General features: G+C 38.0%; 1 protein-coding gene across 2 annotated transcripts in view; it reads left to right on the forward strand.

The window, feature by feature from the left end:
- NELL2 (neural EGFL like 2) overlaps nucleotides 1-19,984 on the forward strand; it is a 361,767-nt gene that overhangs the window by 36,258 nt on the left and 305,525 nt on the right. For both annotated transcript variants that reach the window (XM_061129495.1, XM_061129499.1), the window contains exon 4: nucleotides 15,127-15,277. In XM_061129495.1, coding sequence (XP_060985478.1) covers nucleotides 15,127-15,277 — 151 coding nt within the window. The remainder of the gene's footprint in view (nucleotides 1-15,126; nucleotides 15,278-19,984) is intronic.

Raw genomic sequence — 19,984 nt, forward strand, 5'->3', positions numbered from 1 at the left:
TCTGAACATTCTATGTAGGTCAACTCACAACTATCCCCAAACTGATGGTGGAGCTGAGGGAAGACAGGTCCAGTGCTTTCATTTGGTTCTGGAAGGTATTTTTTGCCATTCAGTTGGAGATTGTTTCCTCTGACATTCTGGAAATTTGTGACTTTCTAAGAAAGTACTCAAGCCACAGTGTAATCATGTGAAGGGAAAGTTTTGTACCTCTCATTAACCGAGACCCTCTATTATTCCTTTTTCTAGGAACATGCTCATCTCATTGCTACAAAAGGCTGAGTTCTTTTCATAAATCTAGATTCCTTCTCCATTCATGCCAGTTTATATTCCAAGGGGAAAGGAGAGAGTCTTTGGTTTTAATATATAACAATATAAAATATTACTGTAAATTTTTTTTATATTTGTTTGGGTTATCATCCGTTCCACATTTTAAATCATAAATATTAACCTAAGTGCAACGAAAAGGAATATTTGGAGGCAAAATAAATCTCTAACTTCTACTTAGTTATTTGAGCAAACAGCAAACACTGTATTGAAAATCATAAGTGAACAAGACAATTGTCCACATACGTATTTTCTACATGAACTCTGCCAAGAAGGAGAATTACAAAGTTGATCCCTGCACTCCGGAAGCCTGTCACAGAAGGACAATAGGATATGCCCCCAATATAGATATTTACAACAGTGATGAAAGCAAGTTAACAGGAATTATCTCCCTCTTTTTTGATTCTGTAGCATCTCGACTTGCTCTAATTAAGCAGATCATTACATTTTTTTGGTCTTACATTCTCAACATAAATATAACTAAAGATACAAAATAATTTCTTTTTAAAAAATCATTTTATTGTAGTTGATTTACAATGTTGTGTTAATTTCTGCTGTACGGCATAGTGACTCAATTATTCATGTATCTTTTCATATCCTTTCCCATTGTGGTTTATCACAGGGTATTGAGTGGAATTGCCTGTGCTATGCAGTAGAACCTTGTTGTTTATCCATCCTATATATAATAGTTTGCATCTGTTAATCTCAAACTCACAGTCTATCCTTCCCCCATCCTCCCTGTCCTTTGGCAACCACAAGTCTATTCTCGATGTCTGTGAGTCTCTTTCTGTTTCATAGATAAGTTCATTTGTGTCATACTTGAGATTGCACATGTAAGTGATATCATATGGTATATGTCTTTTTCTAGTTTATTTCACTTAGTATAGTCATCTTCAGGTTCACCTGTGTTTCTGCAAATGGCATTATTTTATTCTAAAAGAATTCCTCTTTATCTAAGGGAAATTATATCTACATTTGTTGTTCTTAGGGTTCAGTAAGCCGTGGCCCTGTGGGCCAAATTTGAGGCCTGTTTTTTATATGACCTTTTGAGCTAAGAGGGCTTCCTTGATGGCTCAGATGGTAAACAATCCGCCTGCAATGCAGGAGACCTCGGTTTGATCTGGAGAAGGGCATGGCAACCCACTCCAGTATTCTTACCTGGAGAATTCCATGGACAGAGGAGCCTGGTGGGTTATAGTCCACAGAGTTGCGAAGAGTCAGACACAGTTAGACAGTGACTAACATTTCGCTTTCTGAGCTAAGAATGGTGTTTAAAGTTTTTGTGTGCTCAGCCTCTCAATTGCGTCCAACTCCGTGTGACTCCCTGGGCTGTAGCCTATCAGGGTCCCCTGTCCATGGAATTCTCCCAGCAAGAATATTGGGGTGGGCTGCCATTTCCTCCTCCAGGGGATCTTCCGGACACAAAGACTGAACCCGCGTCTCTTGTGTCTCTGGCATTGGCCGGTGGAGTCTTTACCACTGAGCCACCTGAGAAGCCATTTTAAATTTTTAAATGATTATAAACATAAATATGAATATAAAAGAGTGTGTAACAGAGAGGTATGTGGCCTGCAGAGCTTAAAATATTTATTGTCTGGCCATATACAGAAAATTCTGCTGATGCTTGTTTTATTTACTTTGTTTTTTAATTGAGTTATAATTAGCACACAATATTATATTCGCTTCAGGTGTACAGAATAATGATTTGATATTTTTATGCATTATAAAATAATCACCACCACTAAGACCAGTTATCATTCATCATCAAAGTTGACTTTAATTTTGACTATGGTGGTGATTTAGTTTCTAGGTCGTGTCTGACTCCTGTGACCCTGTAAAACTATCTTAGAGGTCCCTATTCTTTATTCTTGTCAATTAATAGGTTCAATTGAATGTTGGAGATACATAATACAAATCTCATCCTGTATGTTTCTTCCTTCTTTTTACACTAATAAATCTACTAAGCCAAGCTAACACTAACATGCTGCTGGGCTCTGCTCAGTCGCTTGCTCTTTGTGACCCCAAGGACTGTTGCCCGCCAGGCTCTTCTGTCCATGGGGATTCTCCAGGCAAGAATGCTGGAGTGGGTTGCCATTCCTTCTCCAGGGGATCTTCCCAACCCAGGAACCTTGGTCTCCTGCATTGCAGGCAGATTCTTTACCAACTAGGCTAGGAGGGAAACCCATAATTGACTATATTTCCTATGTATACTTTGTATCCCTGTGACTTATTATTTTGTAACTGAGAGTTTGTTCCTCTTAATCCCCTTCACCTGTTTCATCCATTCCCTTTGGGCAACCACAGATTTATTCTCTGTATCTGTGAGTCTCTTCTGTTTTGTTTTGTTTTTCAGATTTCACATATAAGTGAAATCATATGATATTTGTCTTTCTCTGTATGAGTTATTTCACTTAACATAATACCTTCCATGTCTATCCATATTGCTGCAAATGGCAATATTTCAAATTTATAGGTAATGGAAAGAAAGAATGAAGAATTAATAATTCTTTTTATTTTAAGGATGGGTAAATATTCCATTGTATATATGTACCACATCTTTTTCCATTCATCTATTGATGGACATTTAGATTGCTTCCATGTCTTGGCTATTGTAGCTGGTACTGCAATGAACATAGGGATATATATATATAGAACAAAAACATAAATGGAACAACATACGTATACATATGTAGCTTTTCAATTTATGTTTTTGTTTTCTTTCCTTAAATATCTGGAAGTAGAATTTCTGGATCATATGATAGTTCTATTTTGAATTTTTTGAGGAGACTTCATACTGTTTTCCAGAATGTGTGCATCCGTTTACATTACCACCAACAGTGCGTGAGAATCCCCTTTTCTCTACATTAGTACTAACACTTGTTCCTTCTTTTTTTGATAACAGCCATTCTGACGGATGTGAGGTAGGGCTACATCAGACCAAAAAGCTTTTCCAGAACAAAAAAAACCATGAACAAAATGAAAGGCAGTCTACTGAATGGGAGAGGATATTTGCAAACAATATATCTAGTAAGGAGTTGATATGCAAAATACATAAAGAACCCATAAAATTCAAAATTAAAAAAGCAAAAAACCCATTTAAAAACAGGCAGAGGACCTCAATTGGCATTTTTTAAAAAAATTGTTTTAACTGGAGGATATTTACGTTTTGAAAGGAGACATCCAGATAGACAGAAGGCAAATGGAAAGGTACTCAACATAAGTAATCATCAGGGATGTGCAAACTGAAAGCAAAATGAGATGCCACCTCACATTTGCTGATCCTTGTTTTAAAGAATGACTCCTCAAGGACCATCTGAATGAGTCACAGGAAACTTGGAGAGATGTATTACCTAGGGAATAGACTAAGCTCCTGTAACAGAGACGCCTCTAATTCAGTGTTTAATAAAGGAAGAAGTTGTTTCTCTCTCACCTTAGCAGTCTAGAGGCAGGCCAGTGCTGTCTTGGATGATGGGTGTCTTTGCCATGTGAGATTATTCAAGGTCCCACAATGTACTTGTCTTCATTGAAGAACTTCACTTACTACTGCAGCATCCTGATTCCAGTCGGAGGGAAAGGAAAGTGCTGAGCAGTCGGTTTCCTTTTTAATATTTAAATCTGGATCATAGCACGTATCACTTCTACTCACATCCTTTTTCCAGATCTGAGTCACTTGGCCTCTTTAGCTGGAACATAGTTTTTAGCTGAACAGCCATGTGCCCAGATGAAAGTATGGAGTTTTATTGCTAAGAAGAAGACAATTCTTGCTAATGGAGGAAAATGAGCAGTCTCTTCACAGTGGACAGTTCACTGTATTGAATTATTCCTGATCTTTGTTGTTGAATGCTCACTTCATAGCAAGTGCTCAATATATATTTATTGAATTAATTAACATGAGCCAGAAACTGGAGGCAATACTTAGCGAAGGAAGGAGCACTTAAGGAGAAATCCAAGTCTTGGAATGGGAGAGACCTAAGCTTGGTAAGATTAGATTTAAGGCTCCTGGGAATGAGTAGTGGAGATTAAGGTGAAGTTCAGAGATAAGCTTAGACAGTGAGTGAATCTTCTATCCTTTACCTAGGAATAGAATCCTCACTTAAACAGTGAACATGATTTAGAAAAACTCAGGAGCAGGAAAAACTCCAGGAGGATGATAAGATGGGATGGAGGACGGTATGAGGATGAGTGGGTGTTGGGGTGGTATCCAGTCTGCTAATGAGGAAAGTCCAGTAACCCCTACAGTTCAAAGGCAGCCAGGCATCATTTGATGGATCTAGCATTCTGACACTTTTTAACAGGATTCATCTATTCCTGAGGATTAGCAGAGAGAATTGGCAAGATCCTATCTGAGCGTCAGAGCCTCAACCAAACAGATGGGTGTGCAGGACAGAATTTTGAGTTCTAGGCTAGAAAACTGAAGCAGCGGCTCAACTTTGTAGATTGGGCCAACATAGCAGGGCTGGGAAATGATTTATTTTAGAGGCTGTACAAATTCTCAGAGCTATTTTATTGTTATTGAATCTCTGAGCAGTAAGACTTAATTCTGAGCTTCGCTTTTAATTTTCTGACCTAATTATCATAACTGGTTCAGAAATGGAGGGGAGATAGATACGGGGCCTGGGGAACAAGGACAGAGGTAGACTTAAGGGCTGGTGTCTGAGACTCTGGATTGAGAAATTGATTATGCTATGCCCTGTATCCTTTGGTACTTCATAATGCTATTTTCTTTCTTGCTGTGAAAATAATAATCATAAAAAAGCACAGTTTCAATAGGATGATAAATCATAACTGATATTTTGTTGTCTTGTTATTCTAAAGTAATTTGATTATTGTAATTAAAGGAGGATAAAAGCGGAGCAAATTCCCAAAATTGATGTCTCAGGTCAAATTGGCCTATTAGGTAGAAGATGAAATTGTGTATTTTAGCACTTCAGCTCTGCATAATTGATGGGGAACTGTATACTGTCTCTTTGGCTATTCAACAAAGATTCTGTTAAAATCTGCCTGTGCAATCTGAGGTTGCACCATTTATAAATTAAATTACATTTTATAGATGTAAAACTATCTTAGAGATCCCTATTCTTTATTCCTGTCAATTAATAGTTCAATTGAATGTTGAGGATACATAATGAAAATCTCATCTTGATCCTATGTTTTCTTCTTTCTTTTTGCACTAATAAATCTACTAAGCCAAGCTAAACACTAACATATGTGTGGATAAAAAGATAGCCAGCTTTGTGAATGAACATATTGTTTTTTCTGTCTTATCCTTTTCAGGGACTGTATGAATATTTGATGAGGCTTCAGGTAAAATACATGAATGACGTATGGTTCACTGAAAAAACTATTTTTTATATATATATATATATTTCTTTTAAATTTCTAGTTACTCTCTTAATAGATGAACATTTACAAAGAGTAATTATATATGTATTAAAGATATAGCTAGGTACTATATATGAGATATCTTATAAGAGAAAAGAGAGGTTACATAATCGATGAATTTATACACTTCACTGTTAAGGTGAGCAGTTTGTTAATGTAAGCAATACCTCATTCATCCTAACTGTATCAGTATAGGAAGGTGCAGTTGAGCCTCTTCATCTGTTAATAATCAATAGTAAGACTAATAAAAATTCATGTTTTTTCCTTTTTTAAAGAAATTCAAACATTTCACTTTATTAAAGTTTTTAATGACTTTAATCAAAGCAAAAGTATGTTTTGTAAATCATGAAAGTCCATGAATTTAAGTTTCCTTGTGTATTTAAGACATTGACTGATGATATTAGCTAAGACATTGTACACAGTTTGGGTTCAATTGTATATAATATTTTGGGCTACTTTAAATAAAGGTCTGGCAAATTACTAATTCTCAGATCTACTACTTATGTTCAAAGGATGTTGTTGAGACTACTATCCGTAAATGATGGATAGGATCAACAAAGCAGTGCAAGCAGTCTACTGAAGTTGTAGATGATGTCATCATTTTAATCATTGACATTGTCATTGTCATCAATCATCATATTCCCTTCTATTTCCTTAGTATTTCCATCTGTTTGATCTTATTCTTAAGCAGTATTGCAATTGAGAGAAGAGATGATAAAGAGGAATACTGTTTTGGCTAATTTACCTTCTTAATTTTGCTGGTAACAAAACAGCTGCTAATTTCACTGGTGAAGATCTGAGGGACTGCTAAACACTAGCTAAAAGTATTAATATGATTATAGACTCAAACAGCAGTTTTCATGGAAGCCAGTTTTCAGTTTTGCTTGTTACCATGGAATCAAAACAAACAAAAATAGAATAACCTTAATATCTTGTCTTATGGTTGTTGTGTATATAATTTTAAGCTTCAAAGTGTAGGGCTTCCCTCATAGCTCAGTCAGTAAAGAATTTGCCTGCAATGCAGGAGACCTGGGTTCAATTCCTGGGTCAGGAAGATCCCCTGGAGAAGGAAATGGCAACCCACTCCAGTATTCTTGCCTTGAGAATCCCATGGACAGAGGAGCCTGACAGGCTATAGTACATGGGGTCACAAGAGTCAGACATGATTTAGTGACTAAAGAGAGAGCATATCTTGTCTTATGGTTGTTGTGTATATAATTTTAAGCTTCAAAGTGTAGAGATGTTTTATTATTTTAACCCCTTTACACCTTGACTACATTTTGTTCTGTTTTAATAATGAAAATTCTGATAGTTTGCTTAAAGTCAATCATATAGTTACTAAATCTAGTAGTAGAATCTGCTATTTGTTTTTGTTTCTTTGACTAGTTAGTGGATGCTTTTGTTTCTGATTTTTTATTGTATTTATTTGTGTATGTCTATTTGTGTGTTGGGGCATCCCAGGTGGTGCTGTGGTAAGGAATCTGCCTGCCAATGCAGGAGATGCAAGAGACTCAAGTTTAATCCCTAGGTCAGTAAGATCCCCGAAAGTAGGAAATGGCAACCCACTCCAGTGCTCTTGCATAGACAATTTCATGGACAGAGGAACCTGACCGGCTACAGTCCATGGAATTGCAAAGAGTTGGACATGACTGAGCACACACACAGGTATTCACAACACTGAGCCAACAAATCTTTTTGGTAAATAACACATGAAGATATATGTTTATTCTGCATTGAATCAAAGTATAATTATCTGTGGATTTGTAAGAAACTTTTGAGGTTGTTTTGGATTCAGTGAAGGGATATTTCCAAGTTGACCTCCCAAGAGTGTGTCTTTGTACTCCCCAAACCTGGGAATGTAAAGAAACATGTAGATGTCTAAAGTGTGAGGATGTGGCATCCTTAGATGTGCGTTTGTTGATGAAAAAGTTGTGGATTACTCATACATTTTGATCAGTAACTTTTTGAGGAGAATTATTTGAAAATTGTCTTTTTGAAAAACTTTTTAAAATTTGGTGCCTGTTACACCTCAGTTGTTGAAACAGCTGAGATTGTGTGATATGAGTAGTTTTGTAGATTTGCAAATCCTAAATTGATCCAAAGATCAAGAAAAATGTATTTGTTTATCTTCAGAATAAGTTTTTTCTTAAAAGTTAACTTAAAATGAGGTTTTATCTACTTTGTAGCGTATGCATCGCCATCATGGCCAGGGTTGGGATCCAGGTTCTGTCAACTGAATTTGGTAGGTTCGTTCCAGTAGCCCCACGTAATTGCCTAGGGTACTCTCCTGGAGGAGGTCATTGAGAGGAAACGACCGCCAGATGACCCAAAAGTCAGACTAGGGCAATCAGAAGCTCCTTACTCCCTGCCATCCTTGAAATGTACATATCACTGGTACGTTGGTACCCACTGGTACCACTGGTACTGTGGGGTACCCACAGTGGGAGCTCTTTTCAACCATACAGACACCTTGAAGAAACACTGTGTTTTTGAGACCATCTGGAAGTTATATGTGACTGAACCCAGTTTAAGGTTTCTATATAAACTTTTAAGATTCTGGTAGGGGAGTGTGGAGATCTATTCATCTTGCAACTGCCCAAGACAAGCCTGGTGTGTAAGTTCCTTTGTTTGTTAAACCTGCCACCTATCAATCTGAAGCTATCTGCCTCTTCCTACAGTCTCTCCTTGCCCTCTGTGTATGTGGCCAGTTTTAGATTTCATTCAGGAAGTTCCTGAAGTTTTGAACCAACAAGTCCCTCATATAGTAAGTTGATAGACATCAGCTCTGATTTTGAGCCTGTAGTGGAGATGAGTGTTTTGGTTTCTCTGCTCTGCTTTCCTCATCTGTAATTTTTATTACCGTAGAGCTAATCCCATTTATTCAGAGTTGCTTTGAGGCTTCAAATGAGATTGCTCATGTTGATTTGCTCATGATTGCTCATGAGATTTGCTCATGCAAACTGCATATTCTGTGTTAATCCAGTTTTTGTGGCTTTTAAAATTATTTTGCCTTCAAAGTTTTGGACTGTAAAGGCATGGGATTATTGAAGGGAGAGCAAGAGCATTGGACAACAATGACAATAGTTATAACAGCATACATTTCTAACCTGAATTTAGAAGACAATAACCTTTCCCAATTAGAGACTGGGAAAATAGGGTAACTTGGTGAGGTTTGGAACATTCGAAGTTAACCATTCTATGCCTGAGATAGACTTTTTAATGATTGAATCTGCACATTTTATTTTTATTAGTCTGATTATGTGGCAGGAAATCAATTTAGGTTTCTACATACTGCAGACAGGATAGAGACCTGTCAGGGGGCAGAGACTCATTAGATTCATGATGGCAGTAGTAGTGATGCAGTTTAAGTGTAAAAGAAAGAAAGAATTATTAACAATTGCTTTGTTGTTGGGAGATGGACAGATTCCTTCTTTTACTACTAATGCACTAAATTAGTACTTAAAGAAGCTCCAGTTGGATTCTTTATCAGTAAAAAAGTAAAAATATTTGTGACCACAGATACACTTGCATTCAGCTGCATTTTGATTTAGAAAGAAACCAGTCTCTCCATTTCACCCTCACTCTCCTCTCTCCCCTAAACCGTGTGTGTGTTGGGGGCAGGGGGTTACTGTGCATTCATGTATGAGCTCACCTCTCCATTCTGGAAGTCCCATGACTAAAAACGAGCATTTTGATGTGATTGCTTCTGGCCTGCTTTATTATATATTAATAACTACTTGAAAATGCCACGTGTTTTTGGTGGGATTTTTATGCTCTGCACACAATAAATGTGGAAAACATGGAAACAAAGTTTTGCTTTAAATTCAAGCAGTTCTGCAATTAAAAAGACCTTGTATAGCATGGGCATGTTGGTAAATTCTTCTGTGCAGCTTCCTAGTAGCATTTAAAGACCCTTTTCTCAGCCTGTTTTTCTCTAAACAGGCAGTTCAAATGATCTTTATCAGTTCTTCTTTGAAAAGAAATTCAGTTCACTTTGACTTGTGTCCATAAGAGAATGATCAGTTCTCTAGAAACAGAGGGTGGTAAGCAGGGTTTATCCTAAGAATAATTTCATTGCCATAAACTTTTTTTTTCCAGACTCTTAAAACGATGCAATGTTTACATTGCCAGAAACTTTTATGTCAATTTTCGTATGTGGAAACGTATTTTGTGGCTGAGTTTGAGATACTTAGCATGAAAGTGAACTCAGAAAGTCACAAGGGTATAATGGCACTTGGTAGTTTGAGTAGGTACCACAGGCTCATTGCTTGTGAGAGTAATAATAATATGTATCATAACGTGAAAAGCCAACACGTGGTGTTGCTACATGCCAAGCACAGCTAGTCATCTGTATAGCTGGCATTGGAAACTCATTATTCTGGGTTCAGAACCACCACACACATTGTTTTTTTTATACGTGGTTCCTAACAGGAGACCTTGTTGAGGAATTGCTTAATACATCCCTGAATTTAATTGTGAATTCTGAAAATTGAAATGATAACAAAAATAAAGTAGAAGGTGGTTTCTCTGCCTTGACTTTCTGGTGAGGAATAGAGTTGGGTCTTGAAGTAATAATCACAGGAACTAAGAAGTCTCTCTGAACATTATGTAATCTTTGAGATGAAAATAGAAGGCAAGAATGCTAACTTTACGAATTGGGAAACAAATGCAAATGAGGAAAGTGACCTTTCTTAAAATCACTACTAAGCCAGTCACTGAAGGAACTAAAAATGTTATCTTATATAATTACTCTTTTCTACATTATTTTCTGTGTTGATATTCTTGAATTTGCTTTTCTGTTTGTGAGAGGCAGTTGAGCATAGGTTAGGATGTGTTCAGAAAGCAGGGCGATTTAGTGGAAGGAATATTGGACCAAAAATTGTCATCCCCAATACACCTCTAGCATGCTGGGTGCCTTTGGGTGAATCACAGAATTGTTCCTTGGTTTGCTTTTCCCATTGAAAAAGGAAGTGGTAACAGTTGTCCTTGTTAAGCTTTGTGAGAATAAAATGGAATGTGAGTTCAAAGGGGAAAATATATTATTTATACATTTTTGAAAGACGAATGTTGTATGGTATACATGTGCAGCTTTATGTAGCACATATATAAAGTTATGTATGCTGTCCCTGCTGTTCTACAGATCTAGTGTCTTTATGGTCCATCCTTTAGTCCTCTCTTATTCCTATGATTCCTATGATTTATTCAGGCATGCCTATCACTTTAGATGCTGTATTCCGATGACCTCTACATTTATACTGCCAACCTTGACCTCTCTCTTGAGATCAGGTTCTGTAGTGCCAGCCTCCTACTGGACATGTCCACATGCACGTCTCTGAACACCTCAGAATGACCGCTTCTAAAATTGAAATCCCATCTGGGTACCATTATGCTCATCCTGCAGGTCCTTTCATTCAGTCTCTCAAGCTGGGAATTTTGGATTCAATTTTTTTCTGTTTTTTTTTTTTTCACCTTTCGCCCGTCTTTTATTGGTGACCAGATTGTTTAGACCATGCTTTCTAAAAACCTCTTGACTTCAACCCCTGCTAATTTTTCTGAGCTACTCACAGAGTTCAGGCGCCTATCAAGTCCTTCTTAGACTCAGACATAATGGATTCTTGAAAAACATGCTTTTAAGGGGGGACAATAGATGTAAATATCACTAGGGTGAGGTAAGGTTGGTGGGAGATGGTGTTCTGTTGACAGAAAGCTGAAAATTATTCTGCTTCCTGTAGGTTCCCTCTCTGTCTCATTCAATAACCTCCCTTCACTGTGTCTCAGGCTTCTGGGCTAGGAATGTGAGATTGATGCCAGCCCCAGTTTTTAAACCTCTGTAACCATGAACTTGGTTAATCAGGATGGAAAAAAGAATTTCCTTTTTCCTGTCAGTAAAGTGTAGACTGAATGGAGCTTCTGCAGGGCATGTTTGATGTTTGAGGGTCTGTTCTTCTTGCAAGTCACCCTGGTCCTCATAGAGGGAGCAAAACAGGAAGTGTAATGGGCCCAGAGGAGAGCTTGGACAGGTGAGAGGCTTGTCCTGAACTGTGACCCCATGAATGAATAGGCTTAAGTCTAAGCTGAATAGAGATCTTCTGAGACCCTACTTACCACCCTGGTAGGATAGAGGATGGTTCTGCCCTGCAGGTCTCCTTAAGTACTTCCTGAATCTCAATGCAAATAACATCTGGTGTTCACTTGGCCCTTTTTGCATCAGCAAAAGGCAGTGAAATGACCAGTAAGTAGCTCTATATCACCATTCCTGGTAAATGCCAAAACGTGTGAAACTTAACGAAAAGTCAACAATCATGTGAATTGTCAGTCTCTCAAGAGTTTTCCCTATGTTCAATTTTTTTTTCTTTTTGCAAATAACCTTCCATATGGCTACCAGATAAATTTTTCCAAAATGAAGATTGAACAATTTTTACAAAATGATTTCCTTTCAACTACATTAACCTTCACCATGTTTTCAACCATTTTTACCAAGGGTACTCAAATGTAATCCATTTTTATGTCCTTCCTTTCATCATAAGGTCAGTCTTCACATGTCATTTCATCTGAAAACAAGACAAACAAACCCACAAAAATAATACAGCCTCTCAACCCTTCACAAATCTGACTCCAAAAGCAATGGAAAATAACAGAGGTTTTCTTTTGAGTACCAAATGATGAAACTTTCTAAAAATCCTCTTTAAGCATCTCTTCTCTAAAGTTCTACCTTGTCAGGCAGCTGCTATGCTTTTCTCAATTTCTTTTCTCTCACTATAGGAGCTTAACCTCACTGGGCCATGCCTTTGCTTCTGTTGGTGGCTCTGATCATCATTTCCATATTCAATGTAGTTCTTCCTCTGTTTCTCTCCTTTGAGTCCCCATCTATCACCCTGTTCAGCAAGACAAAGGATTTTGCTCAAGCTCTACCTTGAACCAAACTCAAGCCTGAAAAGGGTGGGGGAGGGGGAAGCATAATAAATATTTATAATTCAATTTTAATTTGCTTTTATCTATAAATTGGAATGAAGTTATGGAATTTGTGAATAATTCACTTGTATGTAAATTGGAGTAGATTAAAAGTTAACACAAGATAAATTCTTCTCACAGAGTCACATCTTATGTGCCTCCTTGAGGAAACAGAAGGTTTTGGAGCTCAGAGGAATTGGACTGCATCTCTGCAAAGCCTCTCTTCTCCTTGATGGAGTCTGGGGAGAAAGAATTACATTAACCATGGCTGATATTGCAGATTATTGCTATGCTGTTGGTTGTGACTATGGGATAGAACTGAAGAAGTTTCTTTTTGGAAACATGGAATTTTCTTTGTCCTGAAACTTTGAACCAGTATCCTGAACCTGATTTCCTTGTCCTGGGTTAGGTGCCTGATCCTGAATCAGTTACTGCAGACAGGAAGAGGTGGTGCTGTGATGGATCAGAGTCCTAGCACAGAGGAAGCTGTGGGTTAGGAGTGAGGTGGGATCGTTTTTCAGTGGTACATAAGAATTATTATTATTTATTTTAATTTTTGCACCCAGAGATTAAATCGTGGATGGTGACAAAGACAAGTATCTGTCACACTGGCAGACAAAGCCCTGCCTATCCTGTCCAGCTTTCCTGCCCAGCTCCGTTCTGCGGTGGCTGCTGTTTGCTCTTTCAGCCATGTCATGCCCTTTCACACAACTCTCTGCTTTTTCATCAGCTATGTCTATGGCTGGAATGGTTTTCCCTCTCTTCTCTACCTGGTGAAGATGTTGAAAGTGTTAGTCACTCAGTCATGTCTGACTCTTTTTGACCCCATTGACTGTAGCCCGCCAGGCTTCTCTGTCCCTGGGATTCTTCAGGAGAGAATACTGGGGTGGGCAGCCATTCACTTCTCCAGGGGATCTTCCCAAGCCAGGGATCAGACCTGGGTCTCCTTCATTGCAGGTGGATTCTTTACCGTCTGAGCCACCAGGGAAGCCCATAATTCCTGACCAAATAACATCTGTTTTATGAGCTCTTTCCCTCCAACTGATGTTGGCTACTTTTCCCTCTGTGGTCCAAGAACACTTTGTATTTACCTGAGAGAACACTTTGTATTTACCTGAAAGAACACTTTGTATTTATGCTGAAAATGACAGCATATCTTTTATTTTATTAGGATTATTTGTCCCCTTCTCTATTTTATGACTAACTTGAGGGCTTCCCCATGTGTGTGCATTCCCAGTGATGGACACAAACCAGATGGTTACATTTTTATTCCATAAATTTGTTGGGCTGGAAAAGTGGGAACTTTAAATTAATCCCATAATCTCTGTTTTATCAAGGTAGTTATTCTAAACCTGATTTCTGCTACACTGCTCCCAAGGGAATGCTTGGCAATGTGTGGGAGAACTTTGGTTGTTACAATGACTAGGATTGGGTGCCACTGACATTCTCTGGGGTAGGACCAGGGGTGTAAATGCTCTGTGGTTCCTAGGACAGTTTTCAAGGAAGGATTGTTCTCTCCCAATGCAGGGATCTTCCCCATTGAGAGCTCCTTATCTGGTCTACTTAGTCTAGAACATAGAAACCAGTGGAAGGATTTGATAACAGAAACTGCGTTCTGGGTCCCATCAACCTTTTGCTCACACTTTGAATAGGAAAGTGTTTTGCTTTGTTGGCATTTGGCTTGAATGATAGGCTTTATCATGTCCACTAAGTCTGTCCCTGGCTATTTTTCCCATATCCTATGAGTCCTGAGGTTGAGCTGCAAGACTAACCCAAAGGGAATTGCAGGATAAAAATCTACTCTTCCACTAAAATCTCTTGTCTAGTTGTTCTTTAAATCAGGGGAGAGGGACTTGGGAATTAAGTTCTCTGCATTTCTTTAAAAAATATGGCATGATAATTTGATCTTAATGTTTCATCCAGTGCACAGAAGGCTGAGAGTGACTAATTTCAATGATCTTTTAAAAAATCTATTTATAGCAAGCCTTCTGGCTACAGATATCAATGTGAAAGGTAGCACATTGATTTAAATCCAGTTTTCTGTCACAAGGTGTCAGAAAAGCTAAATGGCTCTATCATGGTCTCTTAGGTCCTTTTCTCGGAAGGACATCTTTTTGTTCCATTTTGACACTGACGTGGCCATGGTATCCAGGCTATAGGAAGAGTGTGAGCAGAAAACTTGGAAGCTCACTTCTTCAAACAGGCTTTTTTGACAGGCTTCTTTGATTCCTTGTCTCAAAGACATTTTTGAAAAAAAGATCCCTGAAATATAAGCTCAGTCACTCATGTGGTTTACTGTCTGTGTTATGTGTAGCAAAAAGTGTTTTTGAAAGAATTTACCAGGAGAGTCTGGAGCTTGATATTTATCAGCAATTACTTGTAATGTTCTGAAAGATGTTGCCTGTAAAGGATACTATTAAGGATAAAGGACCAAATTCTAGGCTATTTACTGTTTGTTTCCCTTTTTAGATACTCCCAGAAGTATAAAAGCCTCCACTGCTACAGCGGAACAGTTTTTTCAGAAGCTGAGAAATAAACATGAGTTTACTATTCTGGTGACCCTAAAACAGACCCACTTAAATTCTGGAGTGATCCTCTCCATTCACCATTTGGATCACAGGTATGTGTGACTGCTGGAGTTTCCTGTGTTTTCATTTTGTATAGTGAAATTAACACATTAAAGAGAACTAAATAAAAGTGAGATAACAGGATTGGTTTAAAACAGCAAAAATAATTTTGCTGAATTATGCAAAATCACAAACACAGGTAATTGAGATCAGCCTAAAAGCAGAAGGAGCTGCTGTTTTTGGTGTTGCTAAAAGCATACAGAAGTTACCATATTCTTAAAACCCATTTATTAATCACTAACTTTTTCATGAGATATCCTACTCAATGTTAAAGTCAAATATACTTCTTAATTGATAAACAGCCACAAAAATACTGTATTCTGTTTCTTTAAGATATTGCTTGGGTTTAGAGTTTAATAGTCTTAAAATTTTAATCACAGACAAATGCATTCTTTTTCAACGTGTTTCTTAGACTGTGATAGTTACAACTATTCTTGGGATGTGTGTTGAATCAAAATGCTATCTGGTATTTCCTAGTTTCTCGCACATGTGAGAAACATGATTTGGGAGCTGGTGGGAGTAGTGAGGAGGAGTGGAGAGGGAGAAGAAAAAATTCATTCATGACACTTAGAATATACATAAATTGCTGCTAAATAATATCAAACAAGTTAAAGTGATTCCTTCCTGAAAGAATAGCCATGGTTCTGACAGTGAAAGTTCTTTCGTGTTCATATTTTGAGTATCCACTTTGTGACTATTGGTGGACCTTGGGCAAATTACATAACCTCAGTTTCCTCATCTGTAATACAGGGAGAGTAATAATACCTTCTTCATAGATTATAGTAAGGATCAAAGAATGTATATATGTAAAGTGTTTTACATATATAATGGATTTAATGATCCTATTCAGATGTGAGCAGAAACCTCTTTTCCTGGTTTCCCTTATGAGAGATGGGACAGTCTGGGACTTTGCAAATCTTTGCTAAACACTAAAGGCCAAATATATGTGGAGAACAAAATATAGAAAATCGACTCATAGAATAGGGTTCCTGATCACATTCTACCTGGATTACTCACAGTATTTAAAGTCCCATCGAATTCTGTCTTTAACCCCAAAGGATTATGATAACATCACAAGCCGCTCACTTGGGTTTCCCCCCCCAGGTTTTGGCTTATTTTTCAGAGGAGGATGTCACCCAAACATTTACTGAGTAGTTGACATAGTCTCTTCAAGACTAAGAGCAAGAAAGGGAGAGTTCCACTTCCCAAGGATTCACTAGGATTTTCCCCCTTGGTGTGTTTCTGTTCCTTGTCTTCAGGTGATTGATATCAGGGGAGTTCCTTGCTTACACCACTGTGACCCTGCCCTTCTCCACTGGGCTTTGGGCAACATGATTCACTTAGAGCAAAGGGTATTGTTCTTTCACCGAGCAGCCTGATTTATTGCTGATTATTTCTGCTTGCTAAGAAAATTTCCCCTGTATTTCAGGCACTATATTTTTCTGCCCTGTGGCTTTTTCCCACTACCCCATTTGTAGATATTGAAAGGATGTGGTGGGGTCCAGCTGCTTGCTGCTCAAAAGCCAATAAACAGGCCAGGTTGGTGGAAAGGAAAGTTTGCTTTATTTCAGATGCCAGCAACTGGAAACAGGGTGGAGTTGGTTGGACATCTGTCCAAAACCCAGCTCCTCCCTGCTGGTAACCAGTGGGGCAAGAGCTTTTATAGATAGAAGGAGGTGCTACGTGCAGAGACAGCACAGCCAGCTCTGATAATCATCTTCAAATTGGTCATTAGTGGTCTGACCAGTGTCATCTTGGTTGTTTTAGGTGCAGTTAATCTTCAGTTCCAAGGTCCATTTATTCCCATTTCTTTGAGACCAGTTCTTGAAATCGTGGCAGCTCATGTCCAGGGCACAGCCTGGTCATCATGCTTAAAGTTAACTTCTCTGCCTGGTGTTTTGGTATCTGTAAGACAGCTCACAGGATATGGCTCAGAATATTATCCATAGCCCTTGAGAAAGTGCTAGAGGTCCTTGACTTTGCTTAGTGGCTGCATTATTATTTGGTCTCGTTTGATTGTTTTCCTTTGTTTCCATCAGTTCTCACTTTTCTGATTAAACTTATTCTTTGACTAAAGTTTTCCACAGACAAAAGGCAGGCAGAGGACGTGGTGGGGAGAGCAAAGACCACAGGGTCCCGCTTTGTTTCATAGGGACGTGAAACTCGCCAGCCTTCTTCCAGATGACACCTCAAAACCATCCCGTCTAAATGGACGATGTTCTGTTTGGTCCCTAGAGTTGAATATATTAACTATACAAATGTTTGACCAGCATCAATTTCATAGTATCTATCCCTGGTGACTCAGAGGTTAAACCGTCTGCCTGCAATGCGGGAGACCTGGGTTCGATCCCTAGGTCGGGAAGATCCCCTGGAGAAGGAAATGGCAACCCACTCCAGTATTCTTGCCTGGATAATCCCATGAATGGAGGACCCTGGTGGGCTACAGTCCATGGGGTCTCAAAGAGTTGGACACGACTGAGCAACTTAATTTAACTTATGCACTTTCTAGCTGATGCTTCTTACAACAGTTTCAAAATTTTTTTTTTAGCACCTTAGACATAGTAAGGGTATATTGATATACCCAGCCTTTATCAGATAGGTCCTTGAAGGCAGATTGGTGTCAGACAGATCCTTACTGTTCCTATAAAGTAGACTTGTTAAAATTATATGTAGGGTTTTATATTGACTTATTTCAATTAAAAATAATGTTTATTTTTTTCAAATTAGCATAGCAATGTATTTTCATTGTAGAAAAATTGGAATACTGATAAGTATAATAAAGAAATAGGAGAACTCATACAAATCATATCACCCAAAGAAGACTTTGGATCATATTTTAATCCAAAATTTGTCTGTGTATAGAGATATGCTGTATGTTGTTTGATCAATTCCTTACTTTTGGATACTTAACTCATTTCTTTTTTAACTTTAGTAAATAGCACCAAGATGAATATATTTATGTGAATCTTTGTGCTTAGCTCTCATGCTTTCCAGTTATTCTTGCTAAATTTATTATGAATTATTCATTTATATTATCTATAAATTTGATAACATTTATGTAAATAAATACTATATTTGATATATAGGATTTTTTTATGATATTAAAGTCATCTGTATTGGTAATTCACTTTTTCATTTGCTTAGCAGCTGCAGCAACAGTAAGCCAATAATTATTAAAGACTTATCATGTGCCAGGCAGGGTGCTCAGTCCATTCCGTGGGTTAGTTCATGTTAACATCATGTATTAGATAATGGTCCAGAGTATGGATCTGGAGCTGGACTGTGTACATTCCAGTCATAGCTCTAAGACTGACTGGCTTTGTGACTCGTGTAAATTACTTACCTCTTCTGAACCTCAGGTTCCTCATCTGTAAATTCATATAAAGTACTTGATAACCTTAGAGAAAAAGTTCCATAGAAGTCAATCATATGGCAAGGTCATTATTCTCATTATCATTTTACAGATAGGAAAAATAAGCATTAGAGAGATTAAGTTGTCACCATATGAAGAAACCAAATAGTTATTGACTATATTCCCCACATGGTACGTTGCATACTCATGACTCATTTATTTTATAACTGGAAGTTCATACCTCTGAGTCTCCCTCACTTATTTATCTCCACCCCTCAAACCCTCTCTACTCTGACCACCACCTGTTTGTATCTATAACTCTGTTTTGTTATGTTTATTAATTCGTTTTAGGTTTTACTTTGCATATATGAATGAAATCATGCAGTATTTGTCTTTCTCTGACTTATTTCACACTTGGCATCATTCCGATTCTTGAGTCCAGAATTTTTTACCTGTCTACTCTGACAACTCCTAACCTCATGTTACCCTCACAGACCTTGTACTTAGTTGTGTTTTTTTTCCCTATTATTACTGCTGACACTATCTTTCTTTCCTTAAGTCTTATTCTCACAGATCTCTTTAGTTTCATCATTTCCCGAACACTTGTTTATTCTCTGCTGACTTTTACAAAAGATTAAAGTGGTATATAGAGAGATATCTATCTGGGCTTCCCTGGTGGCTCAAACGGTAAAGAATCTTCCTGCAATGTGGGAGACCCGGGTTCGATCCCCTGGAGAAGGGAATGGCTACACACTCCAGTATTGTTGCTGAAGAACTCCATGAACAGAGGAGACTGGCAGGCTATTGTCCATGGGGTCACAAAGAGTTGGACCCAACTGAACAACTAACACTTTCACTTTTACTTTCATAGTGATATCTACAGGACAATAACATAAAAATAAAATGAAATATACAAATTAGGGCAAAGAAAAAATAGACACCCAGTTGGGTGATTAAGGAAAGGCAACTATTCTTAATTCTGAGACCAGAGACATATTTCTCCTATGACCTATCTTTTTTTTTTTTAAGTTACTCAGCTCTTTTATTTTTATTTAACTTTTGAAGTCTCCTATGACCTTTTATGGGAAAATGTATTGAATGCCTTTAAAGGAACAAGTTCAGAAGACCTTGTATCAACTGGTTGCATTAAGACACAGCGCACTCAGAAAAATCAAGTCTATAACCATGCCAGTAACATGCCTCTGTGTTGAGGGTGTCTGAAACAATACTGCCTGCAAGGCCTTAGGCAGTGTGCGTGAAAGTTCTGTGCAACCACGTTTTACTGCTCAAATGACAATAGCACCTCCGGTATGAAATCCTGATAAAATACCTTGTCTTCCAGGCAATA

The sequence above is a fragment of the Dama dama genome, chromosome 3 (assembly GCF_033118175.1).
Source record: "Dama dama isolate Ldn47 chromosome 3, ASM3311817v1, whole genome shotgun sequence".
Classification (NCBI taxonomy): Eukaryota; Metazoa; Chordata; class Mammalia; order Artiodactyla; family Cervidae; genus Dama; species Dama dama.